This window comes from Eschrichtius robustus, chromosome 15 (genome assembly GCF_028021215.1).
Source record: "Eschrichtius robustus isolate mEscRob2 chromosome 15, mEscRob2.pri, whole genome shotgun sequence".
NCBI lineage: Eukaryota > Metazoa > Chordata > Mammalia > Artiodactyla > Eschrichtiidae > Eschrichtius > Eschrichtius robustus.
This window is the reverse complement of record NC_090838.1, coordinates 32,979,554-33,007,500: the sequence shown is the minus strand read 5'-3', so window position 1 is coordinate 33,007,500 and position 27,947 is coordinate 32,979,554. Positions and strand designations below refer to the sequence as shown.

At 41.2% G+C, this 27,947-nt stretch overlaps 1 protein-coding gene across 7 annotated transcripts in view; it reads left to right on the top strand.

Annotated features, from left to right (window-relative positions):
• The window catches only part of SLC8A1 (solute carrier family 8 member A1), a 349,441-nt gene that overhangs the window by 264,451 nt on the left and 57,043 nt on the right, over positions 1-27,947 (top strand). For all 7 annotated transcript variants that reach the window (XM_068564093.1, XM_068564092.1, XM_068564094.1 and 4 more), the window contains exons 4-6: positions 1,795-1,812; positions 11,049-11,179; positions 15,192-15,291. In XM_068564093.1, the coding sequence (XP_068420194.1) occupies positions 1,795-1,812; positions 11,049-11,179; positions 15,192-15,291 (249 nt within the window). The remainder of the gene's footprint in view (positions 1-1,794; positions 1,813-11,048; positions 11,180-15,191; positions 15,292-27,947) is intronic.

Below are 27,947 nucleotides of genomic sequence, written 5' to 3'. Positions count from 1 at the left end.
TGTTCAAAAAGGTTACAGGAGCCTTTGGAATGATGGAGAAGGGAGCACTGGGGACCCATTTTAATGCAGCCTATTTAATATGCTCCACAGACAGCAGGCGGAAGAAAAAGACACTTTAGGAAACTGTGCAGATTTCTTACAAAGATGGGATCAAAAATGCCTCATTAACATACAGGAAAAAGCACTTACTTCTGAATGCGTTCCTCCAAAGGACTGCCTTTTATCTCAAGGAAGAGCATCTTGGATACAGCTCTTTCGATTGTCATTTTGGTAAAATATGCCTTCATATAAAAGCAAATTAAAATTCCTTGATAGCACTATTTGCTTTTGACACCCACCAAGTGGATCTGTGCCACCATAAATAAAATTACTAACTTGTTTTATAAAGTATCCTCTAATGCCACTACCAGTAGAGAGAAAACTGGTCCTGAAAAGGTAATTGTAACTTTCCCATCTACAACTCTGGAAGTAATTTATTTGATCCATTTAGGCAGGTAGCATTCACCAGAATAAAGTGCTACAGCTATAGGCTGGGTTTAAAGCACAAAACCTGAAAGGCAAATTATGTATGTCACCCTACACCCCACCTCTGCTGCCCCAGGCCTTCCCTCCCTGTCTTGTCAGTTTCTGCGGAATTATGTGTCCACGAGAAGCTATCTGGTTGTCCGATTATACCGTGCAGAAGTCATAGATAAGGACACACAAATAAGCGCTGATTGCTGGGACGCAGATTTTGAGGATTTAAAAAACATAAGCATTCCCTGATGACCAGAATATCAGGCAAATAGAACCTCCAGCGAGAGAACTTCACCTTGGGCCAAAGTCTCCTTATGGGCGGGGCGGCCAAAATGGAATTTCCTAAGATGTTTTCTCTGTTTTCATTGAAAGGTACAATCCCTGAGATCCTGGATACTTTAAGACTTCCATATGTTGAATTCACTAACTGCCAGGCAATTATTTCATGAGGAAGGCTCACTCAAATAAGGTTTAGGATTAACTTCATAAAATATTTCTACTATATTTGGCAAACTAGATATATGTATTGTGTGTAAACATATGGTAGAAATGTTTTCTTAAATGTCAAGAAATAATATATAAAGTGATTTGTTTATATATATAGAATCAGTCACACACGTTTGCAGAAATTAGTGCTGGGATCATTTGGAAATACTCCCAATGCCACATTTACTTGGCGTGCACCAGTTTTTTAGTAGCAGCTCCCTACCACTGTAATCAGATCTGCCTGGATTTCTTTCTGCTGATATTCCTCTTACTTTCATTATTCATCTGGTCTCTTATTCTGTGTTTGTCTTTGTCTGTTTCCTTCACAGCCCTGTTATTGAATGAGCTTGGTAAGCATTTCATTTCTTGCGTTTCCTTTCCATTTTTCTAGGTTATTTTCCATTTCTATCAGGTGCTACAGTAGCTTTCTGACTTATCTTTTATTTCTATTGATTCATTAGCAAGATTGTTGTTTAGAGCCATTGGCCTCATAATTTTGTGAAGGCTGGATAGTTTACATTCCACTTTGGTTTCAGTATAACCTTTTAAAAAATCAGTGCTTTCTTAGGTATGCACAAGAATTAAATTTGTGCACTAAAGCTCATAATCTTAAAAGAATGATTAGCGATTAAGTCATGAATGGATGTTTTCATATTTTTCTTAATTGTATATACAATTTGGCAAGTTTTTGTACTTTGGATGGGTTGTCAGGCGGTCTGATGTCGGTGGTATTTGTTATTTAGAGTGTAAATTAAATAAATTGTAACATTTCTTTCTTTTTTTCTTTTTTAGGTGGCTTCACAATAACAGGTATGAATTTTTAAGTCTAATGAACCAAATTTTATTTTGTACCGTGAGTTGTTTACATTTTAAAAAATTATTTCTCATTTTTATTTCCTTTTAATGAAGGAAAATACCTGTATGGTAAGACAATTTTTTAATGTTCTTCATTTTCCCCCAAATACCCTTAAATATCAAACAAAAACCACATCGTATGTACCCTGCATTAACATTTAGCTATGGCACCTGGTGTGCTTTTGCTGATTTTACACATTTAACATTTCACACATTAACAAGGTGTGTGCTGTGTTTACTCATAAGCAAATTTGTGTGGAGAACCTGTAATTGGTCATATTTTGACACTGATCAATTTACAGATGTTCACATAGCACGGGTGATGTGAGTGTACCTTGCTAGATGCTCCAGAGCGTACCAGAATAAATAAAACGATTGCTAGTTTCAAGGAAACGTGGGAGTTGACATGCAAGCCCACTCCATGGCCCAAGCTCAGGGTCCTAATCACAGATAATGCCCTATTGGGAGAAGATAAAGCATGCCTTCCCTTCATCCCACCACACCAATCTGAGAAGTTTTAGCATTCTTAACATGGTAATGAGTACTATGTCTGCCACTTGCAGTGGATTACAGAGTGCTCTGTAAAAACTCAAAACGTCGGTCAAAAAGCTTAAAACCCTTAATTTCATAATGGTACCCAGCCGCTGTTGATTGCATTTTTTAGCCAGCACAACTCTAAAGCTATTTCCTTACATAGGGAAGAAAGATATTTCCTTACAGCATCCTCTCTTTTGACCCTAAATATTTTCTCACCCTTTCAGAATCATCTATGTAGATTTAGAGAGGGAGATACATATCAAATGGTAGGCCTGATTTGTCTGAAGCTGCAGGTTGAAGATGTCTCTAAAGGCCATCCTAATGGCCGTGGCATTTTCCAATATAATTATGCAGATATCAATATTCTAATTATTTTTTTCTGAAACCAGATAGCTAAACAAAATATTTAGAAAGGAAATATTTTCAAACATTCTAAGTTTGAAAATGTTATGGTGCGGGGTGGCGTTAACTTAAACCACCATCAGTGTAAACTCATGATCAAGAAGTTTAAACATGATTCTGTCCAAAGTGGAACTTTCTGAACGCGTCCAATTTCACATGGTCTATTGCCCTCCACTTCTTCTCTCCAGACACAGCATTTAATGACAAAATGATTCATAGACTCTCGGAGACATAGAAATTGAAAAGGATAAAAATGTTAAATAGAACAAGTGCTCAGAGAGGATTTCTTAAACCTGATTCACCTGACACTCTCCTAGGTCAAGTCTTTCAAATTCTGCACTGCCGAATATGCTATTTTTGAATCCGAGTGCAGGAATTTACATTTACTTTTAAAACTTTAATCTTCCTTTTTTCATCCCATCATTTTAACTTATTGAAATCTTTTTGGAGATATTCTGATTCTATCACCCAGTAAGTTAATGATCCTCGTGAGCTTTGAGGAAGGTAGAAATTTGGCAAGCCAGTCTTCATGGCTTCCTTGAAGTAATTAAAAAAAAAAAAAAGTCAACCATTTGAGGAATAGTATAGTATCTACAGCTCCCTCGGCCCTGTGCAGCCTGATAATGAGACCTTAACTAAAAACCTTTAGTGGTAGAATGCCTTGTTAAAACGCACTTATGTGTTTGGATAGCTTCCTGTTTTATCATTGAATATGTCAGGATTTTGCTTTTAGGGCCTTCCTTCCGTTGAAACGTCTTCCTTTTTAGTAACTAGGTAATGGGACCCTAATTTTCTTTTCTCAGAAATTGTTCATATCAAGTTCTAAAATACCCCACCAGTACCGTCCAACATTTTCTGTCTCGGACACATCATGCATCCAAGAGGACAGAATCACTTCTTTCAAAGGTTTTCTATTATTTCATGTACTTCATTAAGCTCTTTCTTATAGGTTGAACTTTAATCTTCAATAGCAATTTTTCTGTTTTACCACCTCTTCCCAAAACCCAAAATTGATGCAGTTAAAATGAGAGAAAGTTGCAGAACCCTCTGGGAATTTCCACATTGACCTGTTCCTCTCACTTTACATGATCCTTCCTCTCCAGAACCAGGCCAGAATGCCTGGGATCCACTGTCTATAGATGCCTCTGGGGAAAGTTCTAAAATTTAGGTCTACACAGTGAAAACCAGCTGTAAGCCCTGGAGAGCTTTTCTTTGAAGTCAGTTTGAGGCTTTGAAGTCAAGGCTTTGAGATGCAGGGGCAGTAAAGGAAAATTAATCTAACTCTTGGACTTTGCCTGCAGCTTTTATGCAGTCTTGTGCAGCTAAGTGTGAAAATCTAAATTTGAAGCAGGATATATGGAAATTGAAAAAGTCGTTTGGTCCACAACCCAGTACCTCTATTTCAGAGATGTCATTAGTGATGGACATTAAATGCTGGAGGTGCTTTTGGAATTTGCAAATCTTCACCTGTTGCTCTCAGACTTTGCCTCATTGAAGGGCCCTTGTTGGGACCTGTGATGTAATTCCTCCTTGACCCTCCAGGCACATAACATGATAACCCCCTATACATTATAGCTCATTAGAATTTGGAAAGCATTTCTTATTCATTATATCATTTAATCCTCAACCTTATGGAATAAGATCTTTTGTTCTCACTTATAGGAGAAGAAATGAAGGTTCAAAGATATTAATCAATCTACTCCAGTCACCCATCCAGGGCTCAGAGCCTGGCCCTCTAACTTTAAGTCCAAGGCCATGTGATGACTATTTTAACCCAGCACTTTTAGTTCCTTTCTCCCAACTTGTACATTCCTACCTGCATCTTAATCCCTTGTCCATCCAAAGCCTCGCTGTGTCTCTGAAATACCATCAGTATGAATTCCAGTCAAATGAAAAATGAGGAGGACCCCAAAAGGGGGAAACTAGAGTACATTAATTTGGATATTTTTAATAAAATTAAGTATTCTGGCTCAATTTGGAAAGATAGAGGCATGTTTCTGTCCCCAAACAGGCAGCTAAAAAGTTCCCTAATTAATTAAAAGTATGTAGCGGTCAGTATACCTTTTTAAAACTTACTCTTCCAATCATATTACGCTTATCATGTGATAGTCTTCATAACGCACATGGCTTTTTCAGGAAGCCAAGCTATGAAAATTCCGACAGTTAAACACACTTTAGTCACTCCAGTACATAGGTTAGAGAAACAAATCCCCTTCAAGTTTGCCTTCATTGTACAATTGAGAAAACTGAATCCCAGAGAAAAGAAACACCTTGCCCAAGTTTAGACGGAAAGCACATGGCAGAATTTGCAGAGTCCCAATCTCATGATTCCAGGTCAGTTCTGGGATCTCTTGGTAGAAGCGAAAAGCAGGCAGTCAGTTGAACCAGGAGTTTCATGGAAACCCTAAACTAGGTAATCCAGCCAGTCACTGTGACAATGGTGAACCCTTGTGAAACCTGCCAGTGTATACAACCTTCTCCCATTCAGACTGCCCAGGAAACAAATACGCATGTTCCCTGATGTTACGTTGCTTGACCCTCGCACGGACCTGTGATATGGACAGAGCAAGCACTATTATCTCCATTTCACACACGGGGTAACTGGAGAAATGGCCTACTTAAGGCCATGTTGTTGGCACCAAAAGGCTGTATATGGAGGCTACCTGTCATCACACCGAGAGCTTTTCATTGTTTCGTGATGCCTCTGGAAGCAGGAACTTGATGGGCATGGATACTCCATCTCAGACACCTGCAGGAATCTGGCTGCACCCCTACTGTGGGGTGTGTGCTTTATTCACACAATCTGATTGGACTCCTAGAACACCTGCCCCCGTTTATTTACTCGCTCACTTCTTCAACCTACGTAACAGTGACCTCTGACCACTCAGTCCCCAAACTAACATTGCTTGCGCTGTGTGCATCTGGGCATGACATTCAGCTTACTAATTCCACAGAGATCTTCTGGCAAACCAGTGCAATCCAGTCTGCTGATTTTCTGCCTGTCCTTTTGCTAGGCCAACCTGTCTTCAGGAAAGTTCATGCTAGAGAACATCCGATCCCCTCTACTATAATCACCATCGCAGGTACTCATTTCATCACGGTCCTTGAAAACCACAGTTTAATTGCCTTCAAGGGTTCTTTCGGTCTTTCGACATTAAAGTGACACAGTTCACCCCCATTGCCTCTAAAGCATTGCTACACAATGCCGTGGCTTCTCTGCAGTTGTGGGTATGAGGAGTCAGCAACAAGACACCACATCGGCCCAGGACGGGACGCATGGTGGAGGGGGAAGCATGGACCTGCAGAGAAGATTGAGTCCAATAGCCTCTCAAGTTTCAGTATACTCCAGATTTCTTGCAAATCTCGCTTCTTAAACATGGGCCTTTCATTGCAAATGTCATGAAATGTCTTTAAAAGCAAGCTGCCTTTCTTCCCAGAGTCTGCCTTTCCTTCCTCCAGGCAACATGATGTTAGCCAAATATGCACAGATGACAGTACATCTGTGGGGTTTCTCCAGAGGGGAACATTGACAGGGTGACTAAAGGATGACAAAGCTATCCCAGATCGACTGTAGGATTAGAGCCTGGGTGTGAGCCCCTTGCCCTAAGTTACCAAGTGTCTGGATAAGGACACGGATACTCACTCTTCAGTTGTTACCGTCGCCCATCACTGGTCGTGGCTGCAGAAACACTTCTGCCTGCCTCAGTAAGACTTTGCTCGTTCTCGCATCCCACACCCCCATTCAGTAATCATGCAGCCCTGACTGCAGAGTCGTTCCAGAATATTCCTCATGGAAATCAAGTACCAGTCTCTTTAGGTTCTAATCAAAGAGGCCAGCCAGGTGCTGAAAAATGTCAAGAGATCTCCGCTCTCAGACTTGTCAGCACAGATCTGAGTGAAGGATTAAAATAACCACAAGCAAATTGTCCCACCGCTGGCCTTGTACCCCTTTCCCAATTTTACATTGTTTGTTGAGACAAAAAATTGCAAGTGCATTCAAGAATATCCACAGTAGCTCCTCGGGTGCAGATCTCCACGTGGGTTGTATTGTTTTCTAAGAGAAATTCGTGTTCTCAGCCCTTCACCTCTTACAGTGATGCGGCTTCAAAATGCAGCCTCATCCAGAAAGCATTAACAGCAGCTTTTTCATAATTCTGCTTTTCCCAGATCCCAGGTACCTATTAGCTATTGTGATGTGTCATTTGCAAAATCAATTACTCAGGAGAGGGGAGGACCCCTACCGATGATTTCATCACAGGATTGTTTTCTGTCCTGTCAATACTGATTTTAACCATGGCCGTTAATTATGCATTTGATCTTTAAGTTGGGTTGGTTGGTTAAGACCATGATGTTATATAATTTATTATCAGCTCCTCAATAAAATATGATGAGTTTAAAAACATGTACATATATATGTACATATACAGATAAACAGGATTACATAGAGAATTTCCTCTACCTGAGAAGCAGAACTAAAAGCACAGCATATGCATAAATAAGGAAATGAAACTGACTTGGCCACAGTAAAATGAACTGCATTTGATCCAGCACTCAAAGTGAAAAAAAAATAGGTGATCAAAAAATATGCTTTAACGATTTCCCTATTCAATAGAAGATACCTAAAGAGAAGACACTTTAAAAAAATAAGCTTAGCTCTCTTCTTTGCCAGTTTCAAACATCTGGATCACAAATGCTAATTTATCTGTATCATTATAGAGCAATAAAAGGATTTATCCAGCTGTCTTCTCTCAGTTACATATAAGTATAATTATCTCTTAAATGTTCACGATGTTTATTAAGTGAAAATAGCCCTGACCCTACCATGACACTATGCCTTTGTGCTTTGACTTCTTTCTACCTGGAATGCCCCTCCTTCCTCTATTACCTCCTAGCCAGCCTTCCCACCACCTTCACCTGGTAAGCTCCTATACATGCTTCAAGGCCAATTTCAAATATCTCTTCTTTCCTGAAGCCTTCCCTGACTCCTTCGGTCAGAGGGAGCTGCTCCCCGACCCTGGACCTTCAGCCCCTACCTTGCTGTACTAGAAGTTGTCCCATCTATATGCCTCACTTCCCACTAGACCATGAGTTCCTGGAAAAAGAGGCAGGGTGGGAGGGGTCTCAGTGTGCTGACATAGTGTAGGAGTGCAATGACATGTGTGAAAGGAACAAATGGTCTTTACTATATGCATAGAGCAAAGAAGAGGCTTGTCTAACAGTGAGTTGGACAGTCACATGACAAATACTTATTGGGCACCTACTACTTTCCATACATAGTAATAGGCTCTGAGGGATATGAGGACAATTCGAAGAGCAATGAGACACATTGTTCTATCTTGGTAAGTTTACATGCTGGATATTTGTATGTAAAGGTAGTTTAAATATTAAAAAGTAGTATATTAGAAGTGTCCATGTTTAATATGTACACACAACAAATATTCAGAATTAATTTAAAGTTAGAGTGGTCATTCCTAAATAGGTCAACTGAGGGGTATTTCATGCGAGAAGAGGTAGGGTTTTGAAAGGTAAGTAGGATTTAGCTAGATGAAAATGGGGAAGGTTTTCCAGATGGGTAGACAATGGAATAAGGTGTGGCATTAAATTCAAGTCTAGTTTGGAGCAAGAATGTAGAAAGTGATAGAAACAAGGTGTCCTGCTTTTCTTTAGGTTAGTATGAAATCTGTTAAGGCATTAATTCCTAAAATGTTGCTCTTTCTCACACCTCTTTTACAATATTTCCTTTGGCTGCATACCAACTATGCTATTATCTACGTCATGCAATTTTTTGCCTCATGTTTTTACTTCACTAGATTTGTTTTTTAAAAAAAAACTTTAAGTCACTAACAGTAATAGAAAGCTGGTATTTGTCATATATAGAAAGTAAGGTTAAAATTTTTAGAATGAAAAAAGTTATTAACTTCTAACTCAGTGCAGTCAAATGCTCTATGCCTGAGAACTATTTTCTCTTTCCTAAATGGTAGAAACCCTAATGTCAAGAACTAGTTACAGACCTGACAGCACCAAACTTCTTCATCAGAAGGACTAAAGGATGATTAAAAAGGGAATAACCTTTTCACTCACTATGTGATTTGATTTCATTTACTACCATGTCCATTCATTTAATACCATGTTCCAAATCATCTCATTTTGTGAAATGCGGTTTTCAACAATGTCACTGCATCACCTTTCTTTCATAATTTCTCTATTTTTTTTACCTGAATTGACTCTAATCCCATTAAAAGCAACTTCCCATTTATAAGTAAACTATTAAAAGGGGGACATAATAAATATTCTCCCCCAAATGGCTTTGTAATTCAAATTAAAATCTAAGTTGTAATAGTTTTTCTTCTGGAAAAATAATTGTTATTTGACGTAAGTCTCCAAAATATCCATGTTCAGCCAAGGTTATGAACAAAGACACTAATATAACCTGCTCCTATGAAAACTCTAATAACATTTTCCTGGGCTCAAGATCGGAAAGCAGTGGGAATCAAAATATGATTGATTTGAGCATTGGATAAATGGGACTTCACATACCTCAGCTCACCCCCTTGACTCTACACACTTAATTTCAAGGGCAAATCATGGGGACACCAATCAAAAACCTTTGCCTTCCCTTGGGTCATAACTTCCCAAGCCTACTATAAGAAATATTATAACTTTTACCATTAAAATTAATCTACTTGCACCTCTCTTTTGCATCTGCTAACACTTAGCAGATTTTGGCTAGTCCAAAATCACTTATTTTTAGTCTTCTTCTAATTTCTTTGGGGCCCTGTAATTACTGGGGATAGGAAAGCAGATTCTGAAATATACTTTTAGGAAGACACTATTGAATACATAATAAAGAATTCTTTGATACGCTACCTTCTGCTTTTGCCTGTTGCTTGGTTTTGACACTTGGTATATAAAATGCTAGCAGTGCCTCTGGCCCAACTGCTCCGTGGCCCAGTAGTCAACAACTGGCCTAGGAGCTAGTCTTCTGCATCATTTGCTAGAGCATCAAATGAAGCCACCAAGGCAGGGTCCCTCAGCAGAGGGAAGCCATGTATGGGATGGGATGGGATGGGAGATGTGGACTCCTGCAATAGCTGATGCCTAAATGCAAAAGGCAAGGAGTCTGGGCTAGAAGTCCCTCCCTTCCTCATCTCTCCTCAGTCAACAGACCCCTGTTGCAGGCAGTTTGCCTGGAAGGTCCTAGAAGCAAGGGCGTCAGGGCTGCGGTCTTTCTATACCACCAAGACTACTTCCTTGGAGGTGAGGTCCGTTCAGCTTGACTGTGAGGGGAAGTGGCCTGTCCTGTTCCAGCATCCTGAGCCTGAAGGACAGGAGGCTGAGTGGTGACAGGAGTACTGTTTGTCCTTCACATGTGCGTGGCCTTTTCAGTCTGGGATTTATCCTAATGACCTTCACGCAGAGAGGAGCCATCTGTGAGCTTCCCCTCATTAATGGACTCTCAAGTCCATTAGCATTTTCTGAGCACTCACTAGCCTCTCCTGGATTGTAAGCTACATGGTGGTTCCGGAAACAATCACGCCCCCATGGTGAGTAAGTAGTAACTTCCCAGAGGCCTCACCCTCGCTCTCCCTGTTTCCTTTAACGTTAACATGGTCAAGGTCCTCCCAACCCATCTCAGATTTGCACCAGAGAGAGGCAGCTCTGGAGCGCAGGCATCTTACTGAACCGTGGAATTCGTGGATGTTCTGCTTCTTAACTTGCAGCAGGGGCTCTTGGCAAGTGAGAGGCTACGATCAGAATTTCCCATCTATCATCTCTTTGGCCCTGGGGCATTTTCTTTGCCTCTAGAAAGTGGAGAGGAGGAGGCCAGAGTCTTACATTCCTTGAGTCGCTCTGGAACTTTAGTTGTGTTTCCTCTTGGTCATGTGCTAAAAGGATGTGTACAGACAGCCAGGTGAGCCAGTGTCCCGGAGGACAGCTGGGTGATTCCCTCAACGCAGACAACGTGTGGGCAGAGTCTTTACCAGTGATATGGCCCTATAAGTTGCTTTTCCTGATCTGCCCTTTGGCAGGTGCTTAGGTTGTGGGATGTTATGATCACTTGCTGTCACAGTGATCACTGCCCCACACAGCAAGCGTCTGTCCAATTCTCCCCTCCAGCCTTACGGCACCACCCCAGGGACTTTCAGTAGGTCATCAGGGCTTCCTTCCTTCTTGGTTTTCTTGTAGCAGGATCCAGGGATTTCCAAATAAATTTGAGTCCATTCTCACTCTCTCGCCCTTCCCTTTCGCAGAGGAATGTGATGACAAGCAACCGCTGACCAGCAAAGAGGAGGAGGAGAGGCGCATTGCAGAAATGGGGCGTCCCATTCTGGGAGAGCACACCAGGCTGGAAGTGATCATTGAAGAATCCTATGAGTTCAAGGTACGCTCACCGGCATTGCCCACCAGGGAGGCCAGGCCCATCTCTGCACCAAGACGGTTCATAGTGTCGGTCTATGCTGCACAAGAGGCAGATGTAATTTCAGGAACTGGCTCATTGATGGAGAGGCCTGTAGAGCAGAAATGGGATTCGCGAGTTGGTAGGGAACCAAGAGATCCTGTAAATTAAACAGTGTCAGAACCAGGGTCTGGTGGGTGGCACTCATCACTGTGCAAGGTCAGAGGTGCCCTAAAGGGAGGGCTTTGGACGGCAAGGAAGAGGCAAGGATGGATTCCAAGAGACTGTTATGTGTGGAAGAAACCATGCTCTGTTTGAAAAAGCTAATCAATCTAGTAGAAGCAAAGCCTTGACACTGCTGAAAATGAGGCTTTTGTTTTGGAGGAAGGATGGTAAGCTTTCCCTGTGGAACATGCCATTGACAAGCTCTCGTATATTATGCAGTCACCTTCTTAAGATCCTAGGACACTTGAACACAATCAAACTGAAGGCAGAGTGCCTGCAACTGGAGAGTTTATAACTGGGCTGATGAAATTGGATTTCCAGTTCTCTAGATGAGGAAAGTCATTTTTCAGAAGTTAAGCAGATGCGCCTTAGGGTGAGCTTAGGACTTTGAAATGAACCTTTTCGACCATTCTTAGCTGCTCCCTCGGCCCCTGCCCCAGTTCCCATCCCTTTTCACTCACGTGGTCCTCACACCTAGAAGCCCCCGGGAGAGCCGCACCTGCGTTCTGTAGTGGGACATGAAAAGGAGTAGCCTCTCTCTGGTTTTCCAGAACTACAAGCCAGAGCACAGCAGCATTTTCCCCACTTATTTTTTTTTAAAGCAGATTCTGCTCCTGTTTGGAAAACCAGAATGAAAATTCCAAAAGGGAGAATCAGGTCACCAACCTAAGAGCCTCAGGATCATATCTGGAGTTTTCACAGTAGTGGCTTCTTTGCCTTTTGCTGGGCCCGTTCAGTATTTTTCTAATTTAGTTCACAAACGAAGGTGCCTGAGAGGCGACAGGTGGAAAGAAAAATGTCTTTGCAAATTAAAGTGGCATTTAAAAGATAAAATCGCAATTAAACTTTCCCCTTCAGGCCACTGTGGATGGATGTGTTAACTCCTCTCACTCACTCCCATAGAAAGAAAGAGCAGGGCAAACGCTGGGACTAGTGCTTTCTAGGCAGACCCCGACCATCAGAGCCCACCTGGCGTTTCATCCAGAACCTGGCTCGCTGCACACACTTGACTGGTATATGCACAAGTTCCCTGAGATTCCTGAGGCACGGGTATCTGAGACTGTCCATTTCTGTGGACCAATCTGTTCCCGTCTCCATCTTCACTCTTCGTCACGCACCCCCTTTTCACCTGGAACCAGAGGGCGTGGTGCCACTTGCGACAACAGAGATTCTACAGCTTGGCATTTCTATAAACGCTTGTCCCCCACCCCTCCCAGGACTCTCATGGGGAATGATTGTATGCCCTCTTCCTTACGGGACCACCCCGAGCACTCCCCTTCCATGCACCCGTGACCAGGAAGAGCAATCACGGTCACTTCCTGTAGGAAGGGTATGGCAGGGCACAGTCTTCTAGGCATAAAAGTTTTCTTGTGTCCAAAGCTCTCTCTGGTAACCACTCCAATGATCCGAGCATTTGAAAGTCAACCAAGTCTGTCTTCATAAGTCCAGTTGTTTGGGGTACTTATCTTCCTAGAATATCTGCCATAGACTGTTTCCTCCCATCTCCTCAAAGTTCATCAGGACAGTTACTGTTAACACTGAAGGGTACCTTGGGGCATGTTTCTGAAGTGCCCTCAAGCATCAATGTTGATATCATTATTTGTTTAAGAAATTTTTTCTGGACCATAGCTGTTTTAAAGAAATTGTTCAAAGCCCTCAGAACTGCATTAAAGACCCAAATCTGGCTGATACCTCACAATGTCCGAGTCTGCTTTGCCCACTGGCTTCTTGTTTACTGTATTGTGACCAAGGGCTGGACTTTTCTAACACCCATGGCTGAGAGTGAGGTTAAAACTATTGCTGCAGACTAGCACCGTGAAGAGCTAATGACTGACATATAGGAAACCTCCAGGTCAGTGTCCATGGCCATGTTCAAGAATCAAATTTCAAATTCCTCCTCTCCTCCTATTGGTCCTCTCCTATTCACTCCTCTCCTCCTATAGGTCAAGAGAGGACACATATGTAAATTAAGTCCAGGGAAGAGCCCAGGCTATCTCATAGTCCGCCAGGGTTAACATGAACTAAAGTTTACAATCTACCCGAGGTTTTATATATATACATTATATATACATATATACATTTTATACATATACATTTTAAGTTTAGTTTATCTTAAAACTTTGTTCTTCAGTGATATTTTTTGAGGCGAGTCTGTGTTTAACTGTTAGAGCAGTTTCTCTCTTCAATTATTTATCCCCCAGTTAATGGGATTCTCTGCCTTGGCTTTAGAGTAAAGAGGGCTTCTTTGGAGAGACCTGCCCCAAGTTTCCATCACATTTAGGAAAAGTCAAGGTTATTTCTTGTTACATTCTACACAGAACTTTGAATTGGCATCAACCGAGACACTCAGAGTGCTTGATGAGATTGGCCAAGTCCAATGCTTGTCATGTGCCTCTGGCTATGGTGGCCAAGAGCCCTGACGGTTACAGCTATTATCAGTGGCACTAGCAGTTCTAGACACAAAGCTAGAGGCCGAAAGGTCACCACCATAAGGACAAACAATCTAGCAAAGGATGATGTTGAAAATACAGAGTGGGCCAGTTGGAGATGGGCCCTTTCATGTTTATTATCGTCTCAATGTTTCAAGTCAGTTGCAATGACGGTTGAACTAACACACTTGACATTCTGATGTAGCTTTGGCCTTCTGCATGGGCCCCCGGGATCACATTTTCCTTCCTCCCGGTTAGCTAATAACACGCTCTCTCTCTCAAACCTTAGTCAATTCAGGGACACCGCACCAAACATGTACAGATTTTGACCCAAGACAAATAATACGTGTTTTCTGACTCTTTGCAATAAGTGGGAATTCGAGGATGCTGTGACAGTAAGGGCGGGGCGTGTCGTGGGCTACTCGGTGTGGTAGTCTCTCTGGGAAGCGCAGCTTCACGTCCCAGAAGTGACCCTTCTCCCTGTAGTTGCTGCGATTTGTGGTAGCGCTTTGGGCGCATCTGCTTACTTAGTTTTCTTGTGAACGCTTGGCTGCTCCTGCTGTTGCATGAACTGACATTCATTTAGAAAGCTAAGCGTGCTGATTGTACAGAAGCAAGTGCCTAAAACAGGTCTTAAAGAAACAGAAAAATAAGAGGCTCAGAGCTCGTAAAGCAGGGGGAAATTCAGTGCAAGGTCATTGCAGTTTGCCCTGCACCATACAAATTGACCTTTTCTTGTCTTTTCTTGTTTGCAGCAGGCGTCAGGTGAGATGAATTCTCTATCAGCCACCAGGCTGACAAAACCAGTAGCCAAAGAAAAACCCATTTATTAATGATCGTACAGCAGCAGTCTTGAGGCTTTGCTGTCTGGCTGCATTTCATTGATCAACAAAAGTATAATAAGAACAGGTTTTAGTTTCGTAATCTCTCTGCCACTTTCAGTTATCCACCGATAGGTAGTGCTGAGCAGGGGGTTAATTCAGTTGCAGACACACACTCTAGATGAAGCCAGGAGAGAAGCAAGTTCATGAAGCATCCGAGGGGAAGGGATGGGCTTTTGCATCATCCTCAGCTGTAACCGGTGAGGCTATTCTTCCTTGGCTATTAGGCAGTGAAGGAGGCTTGTATTTGCTAGGAAGAAGTTTCCATTTCACGATGTTTCCAAGAAAGGACTATGCTTGTTTGCATACTCGTAACAGTGTTTGATGTCAATACTGTTGCTCTGAGCCTAACATCTGCTACCCTTTAGCTAACTCTGGGGTTTCAAAATCATCAAGGTCTGAGATTTCCCGAGGCCTTAACCAACCCGGCAATTATTTTCTGATTCTTTTCAACCTCTCTAGAGTACCGTGGACAAACTTATCAAGAAGACAAACCTAGCCCTCGTGGTTGGGACAAACAGCTGGAGAGAGCAGTTTATCGAAGCGATCACTGTCAGTGCTGGTGAGTGCTTTTCTCTGCATATTATAAATGATAATGTCCCAAGCTTACTTTTCCTGCCGTCACCACTTGGTCTAGGTCAAAGCACCAAAGACTCCCCATGATAAAATTAAAAGAGAAATAAATGTATTTGTAATGTATATGCACATTTTGGGGACGAATTTAGACATTCTAAGATGAAGCAAATGTCTTCAAACAGGACATCCTTCTCTGTCTACATTGCATCTTTCTCTCTGGAAATAGACAAGATAAATTTAAAGCCTACTGTGTCTCTTACTTATGGATAGCCAATCACAGGGTTTTATCTGGAAAATTCCCTGAGAGCAGGAGAAGTGACCAAGTGCAGGTCAGAAAGGAACCATCAAACTCGTAGGTGGGACAGGGTGACGTTAAGACACTTCACCACCATCATCTGCATCATTTTTCACTCTCTTCAACAACATCTAACAAATAAGTGTTTGCACTGGCTCTGGAAGTGAAAATAGAATCACATTCTGTTTCTTCCTATACAAGCAAAGTGCGGAGTTTTATGTAGGAAGATCCTATAAAATGAAGAGTGTTGCAAACTCAAGGAGCCAGACACCTGAGGAAATTAAATTCAGAAAGAAGTATCCCTTTTCTGTGTCACCAAACCTTGTCCACTCTCTGTGTGATTGTAAAAAGGCGGAGAAAAGCCCCTTTCAACGATTCAGGAAAGCAACACTCTCGTGGGATTTTCCTGGTTTTCAGTTCTTCTGTTTCATTTCCACTGGTTCTTTCTCTTTAAAGATCCCCGCAGGCTCATTTTCTACTCTTGCAGCTAGTGAATAAAACTAGAATTTTCTAACTAGTGATTCCCAGACTGTAAAATATGGAAACAGCGTCACTAGCGGTTGGGACATGACTTCTAACACAACCCCCTCTTTCCAGTCTGCCACAGAATAATTTGACAGATCTCCCAAGTACTGTGGGAACAGAGGGTGATAAAAAACATTTGTGCCTGTTTATTATTAGTGCTGTTAATAATCACACTTTGGTTTCTTGCAATAGAGTATACAGTGGAAATTCATGAACAGTAAATGATGAGTAATTGCTTAGGGGAGTAGATTTGAAATTTACACATAAGTTCTAATGGAGGTGGGGACTCCCTGTCTTAGCCCTTTTAGACTGCTATGACAAAATACCATAGACTGGGTGACTTGTAAACTACAGAAACTTATTTCTGGCAGTTCTAGAGGCTGGAAGTCCAAGATGAAGGCCCTGGTAGATTTGGCGCCTGGTGGGAGCCTGCTTCCTGGTTCATAATCTCACTCTGTCTCCACGTAGGGGAAGGGATGAGGGAGCTCTCCAGGGTCTCTTTTATAAGGGCATTAATCCCATTGATGAGGACTTGGCCCTCATGATCTAATCATCTTCCAAAGGCCCCACCTCTATATACCATCATATTGAGAATTAGGTTTCAACATATGAATTTGGGAGGGACACAAATATTCAGTCTATAGTACTCCCTCATTATGGCTTGTATTTTTTCTATAAATCTAAGATTAATACCTGAGGCGTGAGCTATATTCCTTCTTCGTAGAGAGAATAAAAACTAAAGGGACAAAGATAACTTGAATAAGAAACTGTTGACAAGGCCAGTGAGAAAATATTAAAAAATAACCAAATTATTTTATGGGCCTTGACATACTAGAATTGAAACATTAAAAGCAGCATAAGCCTTAACAGACCATTTCTAATAGTTTCCAGGTTTCCTTTGGCTGCAGATATATGAGTATTCGTATGATGGTCACGAGCTGGACCTCATTCATTCATTTTTCTGTATGTCAATCATTCATTGTTCTTGCTGAGAAGGATATGACAGTGAATGAAAAAGACAAATAAGCCTGCATGAAGCTTACCATCTAATTGCAGGAGACAGCAAATAAGTAAAATAAGCAAGAAGTCAAATAAGGTGTCTGTACGATGGTGAGCTAGTCATGGAGAACAACAAAGCCATGGAGGGAGGCAGGAAGTGTGCATAGAGGCTGCATTGGATGGTAGCCAAAAAGACGCCATCCATAGACACGTCGATGCTGAATTTGCTTTTCTAGCCATGGAGTGGTTTGTGCTGGTTCATTCACACATTTTTGTAACTTTCAGGGACCCAGGTAAACATTTTATGGCCAGTCTATGGCAATGGAAAAGGGTGGTTTTAAACGGCAAGAGTGATTATGCTGCAAACAAAGTTGTGTATTTGCTCCTGGTTAGAATAGGTATACAGAGAAACAACTCTAAAGATGCTAAGACTTTCTTACTTTAAAGGGGAAGATTTTGGTTGGCCAGCACTTTCTTATGTTGAATCAAATCCTCTCGAAATCTCATGAGGTCAGTATTATGATCATCCTGACCTTCTGGAGGAAGAATCTGAGCCTCAGCAAGGCAACTTGCCTTTGGAAGGTAGCCCAGAGCCCTGATCTACCAAATACTAGCCCAATGTGCTGTCCACTGCCCTTAAGAGAGAGAAATTTCCAAGTGAGGAAAATTGATCCTCCTGTCTGGCTCATGGAGTGACGCTGGCCTTGTCACCTCTCCTGGTGCCACGGTTTCAGCACTTACATGATGGGGAATAACTCCCACTCAGATCCTTTGAAGAACTGTTAATGAACGAAATGCCAAACCTCTCAAAGGTTCTTATTTATCGTGCAATAAATATATTCTGTTTTATGTTTCTAAGTGACTGCTTGGGAACAAGACAAAATTCCTCAGAAATTTACAGGCTGCTGGGTAAAACTGATCTTCTTTACAATTTTGAGACAAAATATCAGAAAAGCTAACCCATAGCTTATAGCCATTAAATTACATGAAGGGCAGTTAGGAAGCTCAGTTGTTGTCATTATGATTAAATTTAAGTCTCTAAAGAATGTTAGTATTCTTGGGTTGTTAAATAGACAATACAGTTTGTAAAGCAGTATTTCTTGAAAACAGACTTTCATTAGATTTTAAGATTTCATGGCTAAATAGTTGAGAATCAGAAAGAGTTGCCTTATTAAAAATGTTAAATTGCTTTTAAATGGCTCTACTGAGAGGCTTTTTCCTGTGCAATTTTCTGTGCAAAATTGAGACGATCTATCTTGCTAAACAAAAGTAATACTTTTATAAATAGGATTTTGCTTCTCTTTCCCACTGATTATATTTAAGCTAATTTCAGGGTAACCCCCTGGCTGTCTTTTGGTTCTCCTGTCTTCTCTGAATTTCATAGCTCAGTCCCTGGGCCTCCTATGACCATAATGTTTCTGTAAACCAAGTTCTTATAGTTCAATATTTGAAGAGTTAAAGGATTTATGAGACTCAAGGGATTAGGAAGGGATTATATAGTCGTGTCCTGGCAGTTCTCCTTCTATCTTTCCCTGGGTAGAATACCAGGAGCGGTAGCCTGCAACAGTGAAATGCCTGTCAGAAATTTACAAGGCAAGTCTAGTACCATCAGGTGCTTTAAGATGTGCCAGCCACTGTATTTCCAAGGGAAGCCAGCACTCACTGTGTGTCTGGTTTGAATTTCCCCCAGTGCCGCCATCTTTGTAGTGTCTCGGCTAGGGCAGAATGGAGGGTTGGCTTTAAGAAATTGTGGACCAGCTGGGCTACGAGGGAGAAACAGATGCTTCAGGGAAGAGGGCAAAGGTTAGCTGGGTAAAGAGAACCAGGATGCCAGTGCCAGTTCCACAGCCAGCACATTGTTGTTCTTCCCAGCAGCCTTGGGCGGTGGTGAGGTGAAGGACAGAGGGATGGCAAGCCTGGCTTTGGAGTAAGATGTGGATTTGTGTCCCAGACCTCCAAAAACTCCCTGGGTGACTCTAGGCAGATTACTTCCCCTCTAAATCTCAGTCCCCTCGTGTGTAAAGTGGAGAAAACTGTTCCTCACTCACGGAGTTGCTATAAGGATTGATCAAGGCAACACGTATTTTCACAAGGACTGTCTGTGCATTGGGATAGCACAGTTGGTTATTTGAGAGGCAAACTTCTTGAATATTCTACGATAAAATCTAACCAAATTTTGTGGAAAGGCAGTCAATTCAGTTTAATTACTAAAAAGGCTAAGTGACTAAAAACACTGGTTGACCTGTTTGTTTTGTAGTATTACACATGCCATTTGATAGATAAGGAAACTGAGATTCAGAAGAACAATGTGACTTGCTCAAGATGCCAAAGCTGGTAAATGTCAACGCTGGGGTACATATCAGCCTGGGATTCTCTTCTGTGTGAAAAGTGCACTCACTCGCTGTGCCTGAGTCCTGAGTACACACACACACATGGAACACCTGTATACATACATACGCAGATGCACACAGACATGTATGTGTGTGTGCAAACACATGAACACACAGAGACACACATACATAAACATATGTGTGCATACATGCAGATACACAAAACACAGGCACAGAGACAGGCGCCTGATATGGCCTGTATCTTTATTCATTTGCATAACTGAGCTGCAGATTGAAATATGAAGGGTTTTTTTTCCCCTTAATATTTGTTAAATCTCCTTAAGCCCAGCTCATGTTTCCTTCAGGGAAGGTGCCAGTCAATTCTCTAAAGAACAGAGGGAAGTGTTTGTTTCCCTAGGTGCATCTATAGTCTTCTCCTGACTAGTAATTGGTGACGTTCTTTCAAGAACAACATCACACTGCCCTCTCTTTTACCTGATCATTTTACGTCTCCCGCATTAAGGCTTTTTCTCAAATTCTTTTACTTTTGACATCGATTTTGCATATCTGATATAGTATCTGTTGGACTTCTCATAATGAAGGAACACTCAAAAGTGGCCACAAAAAAGAAACCTTTTTGTAGTCTTGATTCTGTCTCTTGTCGACTGCATAACTTGACAAAGTATTTAATCTTTCCGAATTTGAATGTCACCATCAGTAAAATGAGAGGGTTGGACTAGGCGAGTTCTAAGAAACCAGCCAGTATAGAACTTTGGGAGCTCTGTGGATGTCTGCTGTAGTTGTACAGCAGCCCCGATGGCATCATGTTTCATGGACCACCTGATTCTGAGCAATGGAAAAAAAAAAAAAATACACTCTGCCCACCTTCCTGGCTCGCTTATATTAAATATTCAGCACAATAGCAGCATGCAGTTCACATCTATTCTCCTAGAAGGAAAGGGATGAGAAGATAGTCTTCCACTGTAAAAAAAGAAACGAAGTGAGAGGATGATTCAAATATTTCTAATTTTCTTCCCGCTTGGTAATTGGAGCCCAGAAATCCCTGTGGAATCCTTGACAGAAGAAGGGCAGACATTCAACAGGAGGCCATGATCTTAGACGTGACTGGCCTGTCCACCCTCACTACACTTCACAATAGATTAAAATCAGAGACACTGACACCAGCTAAATAAGCAGGTGGAGTGGGTGTGGTCTCCTGAGTCTACCATTCCAGTACGGAGACTAGCTCAGTTTGGGGGATGCTTCTGTCATCGGTCTTTCACCCATGCATGTTATGTAGAGTAATAAGTGCTCTCAGATAAACTGAATTATTTAATAGCAAAAACTGTCACCTCAGTGGTGCCCCTGAACAATAATTCACTTGACAATCCTGTCAACCCGAAGACTGATCCACTGCCTAAGTCCTAAATCATAAATCATAGAAATGGTACCTCAAATGAGTTTCAAGGGGTTGCCGTGCCATCTGGTCTAAGCAGGAATCTTTCCAGGATCTATTATCGAACATCATTACTATGGAGACACTCTCATTACTTAATGTGTAAACTCCTGGGTCATATGAAAATCCCATTTAAGCAGTTGAAAAAAAATAATCCTGCTAGGTCAGGTTTGACACAGCCTTCGTGTGACTTTGAGAAAATCAGAAAAACAAAGAGGGAAGAGGGTGTTAGGGATTGGGAGTTTTGATTTTGTCCTGTTTCTTGTGTGACTATAAAGATTCTTAATTATCCTTTATGTAAAAATAGGAATTGACTGAGGTTCATGAAGAAAGATGAGGTTTCATGAGAAATGGCAAGTACAGTTACCTTTAAGGAAGTTGGTCAAAAACCTATGTATAAAATTTTGGCCCACTTTCTGCTTAAATAATTGTTACCATTTATTGCTTGTATACTCTGTCAATGAAAATAATCAAGAAACAATCTATAATAAGAAGAGAAAAGAGTTTTATCTGAGCCAAACTGAAGACTATAGCCTGCAAGACAGCTTCCCAGATTACTCTGAGAAACTGCTCCTGAGAAGCATGTTTTTCAGCACAGTTTTATATCTCGTCAGAACAAAGAACATTATACAAGTCAGGGATACATTTCTTCAAGGTTTCAAGAAAAAAAGAAAAAAAAAAAACAGACCAGCATGTACACAGCAAGTCCATATGGCCTTGGCACCTGGGAAGAGAGTCTTATCATCCAAGGAGGACCAGCATTGGAGTTCCAGGAAGGGAGGCATTTAAGTTTTATTTTTAACATGGACATTCTTTACTTCTGGTCAATGTGCCCTTTTCTTTAATAATTAAATCAGATATACAATGTGTGTTTGATGGGCCACAAACAGGTTAGGGCGTTGGAATGGATGACCTCTGTTTTGGGAACATGGAAATACTAAAGGGTCCTCTGAAGGACCTTTCATTTTCAGCAATAAATGTCAACTTACTCTCAATGGCACTGCTATTTGAAATTTAGAGCTCTGGCTTTAATCAAATGAAATATCTGCCTTAGAGTACATGTTAGATAAACTGGGTAATTACACCAACTTGGCCAAAGCTCATTTAAGAGAACTAATGCTTAAGACACACTGTCTAATGGTCACGTTAAATTCAGTAGCTGCTCTTCCTTGCTTTGAATTAGATATCAGGAAAGTAAAGCTTCTTTAACTTTTTATCAGAGCCCCTATCAAAACTGCTCTCACTGGATTATAAATTAATCATAATTTTAATTTTTACCTTTAAAGTATAATATTTGAAAAGTATTTTTATCTTTCCTTAGAGTTAGAGTTATTATTCAAGATGTCACTTACTGTATTTAAAGAAAACATGATAAATTCCTACTTTAGGTTTTGTTTTTTTCAGCAAATTAATTTTTTTTCAGTGTTTTCTTATTTGCTTTGACCATCAGAAAGCTTAGTCAATTTTTTTTGTCCAAGTATTCAATGTTCACTCAACTTACATGTCTGAAAGTATCCTTTATTTCTGCCTTCTTCAGATATTTTTTGGTCCTGTTTTATCTTAAAATAGTTTAACTTTGTTAATAGGTACAGATCTGCTCAAGTCCTCTTGGAAGTAGCAAGAGTCTAAATTAAAATACTTCTTTTTTTTTTTAACTTTGGGTTTATTTATTTATTTATTTGTTTATTTATGGCTGTGTTGGGTCTTCATTTCTGTGTGAGGGCTTTCTCTAGTTGTGGCAAGTGGGGGCCACTCTTCATCGCGGTGCGCGGACCTCTCATTATCGCGGCCTCTCTTGTTGCGGAGCACAGGCTCCAGACGCGCAGGCTCAGTAATTGTGGCTCACAGGCCTAGCTACTCCGCGGCACGCGGGATCCTCCCAGACCAGGGCTCGAACCCGTGTCCCCTGCATTGGCAGGCAGATTCTCAACCACTGCTCCACCAGGGAAGCCCTAAAATACTTTTTTTAACAACAGCAAATCTGTCCTATTCACCACTATTTCGCTAGTACCCAGGACAATGTTTGACAGTGATAAGAATTTGTTGAATAAAGAGTGAATGAATTTAGGTGGGAATCAATGTTTTCCAATCTACATGTAACTGGATTAAAAGCCTGTTTTCCCTATATCATACTGCCATGTCTGATCTAGAAAAAATCTATATAAACACATACATACCCTCATCCACACATATGCCATGTTTCAAAGCGTTTCAGACACATTTAATTCATATATAATATACACAGAACGTACAGATATACAAATGCATGTAATTGTACCCATATAATACATTTATTTTGCATATGCAACTTGGATATGCAAATCCATATTTAAAATTGCATTTTCTGTCAATTTCCTTAGTGGAATTTTAGTGTTTTTTGGCTGGTTATTATGATCCAAAATGAGAAAGAGGAAAAGCAGAGGGCATGAGTAACAAAGAGGATGACGGTAAGTTCCATAAAGAAACTATTTATGGCAGATATTCTAGGGCCATATAGGTAGGTAGATAAAGCAAATCTAGGATATCTATCAACTTTAAAATGTCAGTGGTAGCAAAATAAAATGTTGAATCAGGTAGCTTCAACTCTTAGTTTCAGAAAGAGGCAGGCCAGCCACACAGCGGTGAGAGAACAAGAAGGCGGGAGAAGCAAGCAATTATTTTCTGGCCCCTGGATATGCTTTAGCTAATATTTCTGAAAAGAATACTGGCTTGTTGGGCTGTTTTTCTCTTAAATTGCTTACTACAAAATCTTGAGGAAAACACTGTACCAAAGGCTTGGGAATGATTCAGCGTTCTTATTTGTAAGCCTGGAGTCACGTCTCTAATGCGGTTTAGAGGAGAGGCAGCAGCTCAGCTCTGCAAACAATGCGCCATCACTGGATCCAGTAGCTCTTTTGTTGGCTTCGGCTGCTGCGATGTGAATACAGTTTTAGTTGTTGCTTCCAAATCAATGCACGAGGTATTGAGGGGGGGTTTCATCCCAAGGCGGGAGCCGTTGTACACTGTTTCCAGTGGGGGAAACATTTCAGCATAATCCAGCGAGGTGGAAGGAGGAGAAAACATAACCAATCCCCCCCCCCCAAAACACACACACACACACACACAAACACACACACAGGCGGAGGAGCCTTGTGAAAGTGACTTGCAGCATTAATTCTTGCTGTTAACAGCCTGCTGTCTTGATAAAAACCTTGTCATTCTGACTCCTGCAGTGAAAAGCCACTTGCATGAACCAACAGGCTTTGACACCACCCAACAGCCCTTGCCTCTCTCCTGCCTTGCCTGTGCCTGTTCACATCTGGCTGGGTGTTGTCTCTTCTGTCCTGAGAAAGCATCTTAGACCAGAATCCTGGTGCAGACCTGAAAAGGAGCTTACTGATTAGCTAGTCCAACCTTGCTTTTTTTAATAAATAAGAAGCTGAGACCAGAGAGGGAAAGAATTCCCTCCAAGGTCACACAGAGGCTGTTTCAGAATCCAGGGTACTTGCTACACTACACAGCACCGCTCTCATTCTTCTTTCCAAGTTGACATTTATGGAACCAGCACCTTTGCCCTTATTCCATGCCTGTCCCCTGATGTCACCTAAGGACCTCTGGGTTTCTTGATGACGTGATGCTTCAGGATTAAGTGAAGCAAAGACCACAACTTTCTTGGGCCAACGGTTTAGCAGCATTCAAAGAAGTATGAAATTAGAACACTCCCTAACACCATACACAAAAATAAACTCAAACTGGATTAAAGACCTAAATGTAAGGCCAAACACTATCAAACTCTTAGAGGAAAACACAGGCAGAACACTCTATGACATAAATCACAGCAAGATCCTTTTTGACCCAGCTCCTAGAGAAATGGAAATAAAAACAAAAATAAACAAATGGGACCTAATGAAACTTCAAAGCTTTTGCACAACAAAGGAAACCATAAACAAGACCAAAAGACAACCCTCAGAATGGGAGAAAATATTTGCAAATGAAGCAACTGACAAAGGATTAATCTCCAAGATTTACAAGCAGCTCATGCAGCTCAATAACAAAAAAACAAACAACCCAATCCAAAAATGAGCAGAAGACCTAAATAGACATTTCTCCAAAGAAGATATACAGGTTGCCAGCAAACACATGAGAGAATGCTCAACATCACTAATCATTAGAGAAATGCAAATCAAAACTACAATGAGATATCATCTCACACCGGTCAGAATGGCCATCATCAAAAAATCTAGAAACAATAAATGCTGGAGAGGGTGTGGACAAAAGGGAACACTCCTGCACTGTTGGTGGGAATGTAAATTGATACAGCCACTATGGAGAACAGTATGGAGGTTCCTTAAAAAACTAAAAATAGAACTACCATACGACCCAGCAATCCCACTACTGGGCATACACCCTGAGAAAACCATAATTCAAAAAGAGTCATGTACCACAATGTTCATTGCAGCTCTATTTACAATAGCCAGGACATGGAAGCAACCTAAGTGTCCATCATCGGATGAATGGATAAAGAAGATGTGGCACATATATACAATGGAATACTACTCAGCCATAAAAAGAAACGAAATGGAGGTATTTGTAGTGAGGTGGATGGAGTTAGAGTCTGTCATACAGAGTGAAGTAAGTCAGAAAGAGAAAAACAAATACAGTATGCTAACACATATATACGGAATCTAAGGGAAAAAAAAAAAAGTCATGAAGAACCTAGTGGCAAGACGGGAATAAAGACACAGACCTACTAGAGAATGGACTTGAGGATATGGGGAGGGGTAAGCTGTGACAAAGTGAGAGAGTGGCATGGACATATATACACTACCAAACGTAAAATAGATAGCTAGTGGGAAGCAGCCGCATAGCACAGGGAGATCAGCTCAGTGCTTTGTGACCACCTAGAGGGGTGGGAGAGGGAGGGTGGGAGGGAGGGAGATGCAAGAGGGAAGAGATATGGGAACATTTGTGTATGTATAACTGATTCACTTTGTTATAAAGCAGAAACTAACACACCATTGTAAAGCAATTATACTCCAGTAAAGATGTTAAAAAAAAACAAAAACAAAGAAGTGAATGGCCCTGCTCTTGATGAATAGTTGTTTTGTGTTCACACCAGCCTCACACGGCAACCCTGTGCAGTAGGTATTCATGAACCTGTTTACAAGATGGGGAAACAGAAGTTGGGATTCACACTTGGACCCATAGGTTCTGGTTCCAAGGTTGGTACTCTTTCCATCTTGTCACACTTGTGCATCCCAGAATCTAATGCCCGTAGGCCACAAGCTTATTACTTTTATTCCTCGTACTTTGCTCTTGCATCCCTCCATGTCTGGATGTTCTCAGCATTAAGGTCTCAGCTCACGGGTCACCACCTCAGAGGAGTTTCTGTACAACCCAGTTACTCTTTATTAAACTATCTGACTTCAGTGTCTTCAGAGCCCAGATCTGATGAAAAATGATGTTTGTTCATTCGTTTTACTTGATTACTATCAATCTCTCCTTACCAGAATGGACATTTTATGGGGTCTTATTTGTCTGCATTTTCAATGCCTAGAACTGTACCTGACACGTAAATGATGAATAAATATTCACTGCAGATACGAATGGTACAAATAAAGTTACTCTTTTAACCACTGCATTCCCTTTGAAGAAGAGGTTTATTGGTTATTTTACTAGGGATATTGGTTCAGGTTAGAGGTTCAGCCTAGGCTTATGGTACAAAACAGTGACCTGAAATACTTTTAGAGATCAGACCTATAGACGTAACAGCATTTTCTCCATGCCTTAACCAAATAAGGAAACTAGGCCACAGACATTGATAAGGAGAGGGGAAGGGATATTTTAAGGATGCTTTATATTAAAGAAAAGCATCAAACAGCTCCATGACAGGATTTTTTTTTTTTTTATGAGAGATGAAAAAATCCACTGACGAACAGACAAATCTGATTGTCAACACCCACCTTAGGCAGCCTAGCCTTTAAAGGAAGTGTTCACGTGCAGTCAGGGAACAGGACGCTCCATCTGAATTCCACTAAGGAGCTAATCCTCTTGTCCAAAACCGATTTCACTACATATAAGATTCTCACTTCTGTTTAAAAAAGTCTCATTTATCTTTTCGACAGCACCAAAGAGAAATTTAGCTGAGGCTAGACTCTGCTTCCAGGAGATGAATCTGTGAGTTGCCCAAGAACATGGAAATCATCAAAGCCTCTTTGCTGTCAGTGCAGAGCCCTGTTTACTGGCATCTCAATGAAAATCACAACAGAGAGAAGGGAGCAGGGACGAGCAGATGAGGGGCACCCTGAATGATTGCAGTCACTTTGTATTGTGCAAACCGAGGCCATGATGAGATTTCTAGATACCCCACTTTCATCACCACTTTGCCGGCAGATCAACTCACAAACCCCAGGATCAGAAGAAAGTCCCTTCAAGTGGTCCTGAGACCAGGAAAGCAATCACAAAGCAGGGGAGTTGTCTTTGCCCAAGAGCTACCTAGAGTCCATTCCATTCTCTATGCAGAGAGATTGATGTTTGCCACGGTATGAAGAAAATCCCACTTCCCCCCAGGGCTGATATAAACCACTAGTAGAGGATTTTCCCAAAGAGTAAAAGAAAACCAGACTCTTTAGGAAGAAGAAAGGAAGTAGGACCATCCATTCATTCCCTGAAAGAGCATTCAATATTTTATACATGGTAGCATATGCAGGGGTTTATTTTAAGGAGGTAGGTTATTTCCTAATTACACTTTTCATAAAGTAATGCCAGATGAGCTTAGATTTTTATCAGATTGGACTGTTGCCGGACAAACCACAGAGATTTTTTTCTCTGGGAAAAATGGGTCAAGTAATTGCAATAAAGTGATGGAAAGAGTATAAATCTCATCAGCAAGTCACTTAAACTGTGAGCCTTCGTTTCTTCATCTTTAAAATGGAGAAAATAATACCTGCATTACCAGGTTGCTGGGAGATTGAGTGGAATGTGTGTATTGACCCATATGCGTGAAGGTAGGCACTTAGTAAGTGAATCTGAATTTATAGTTTAATCACAGCAGCATC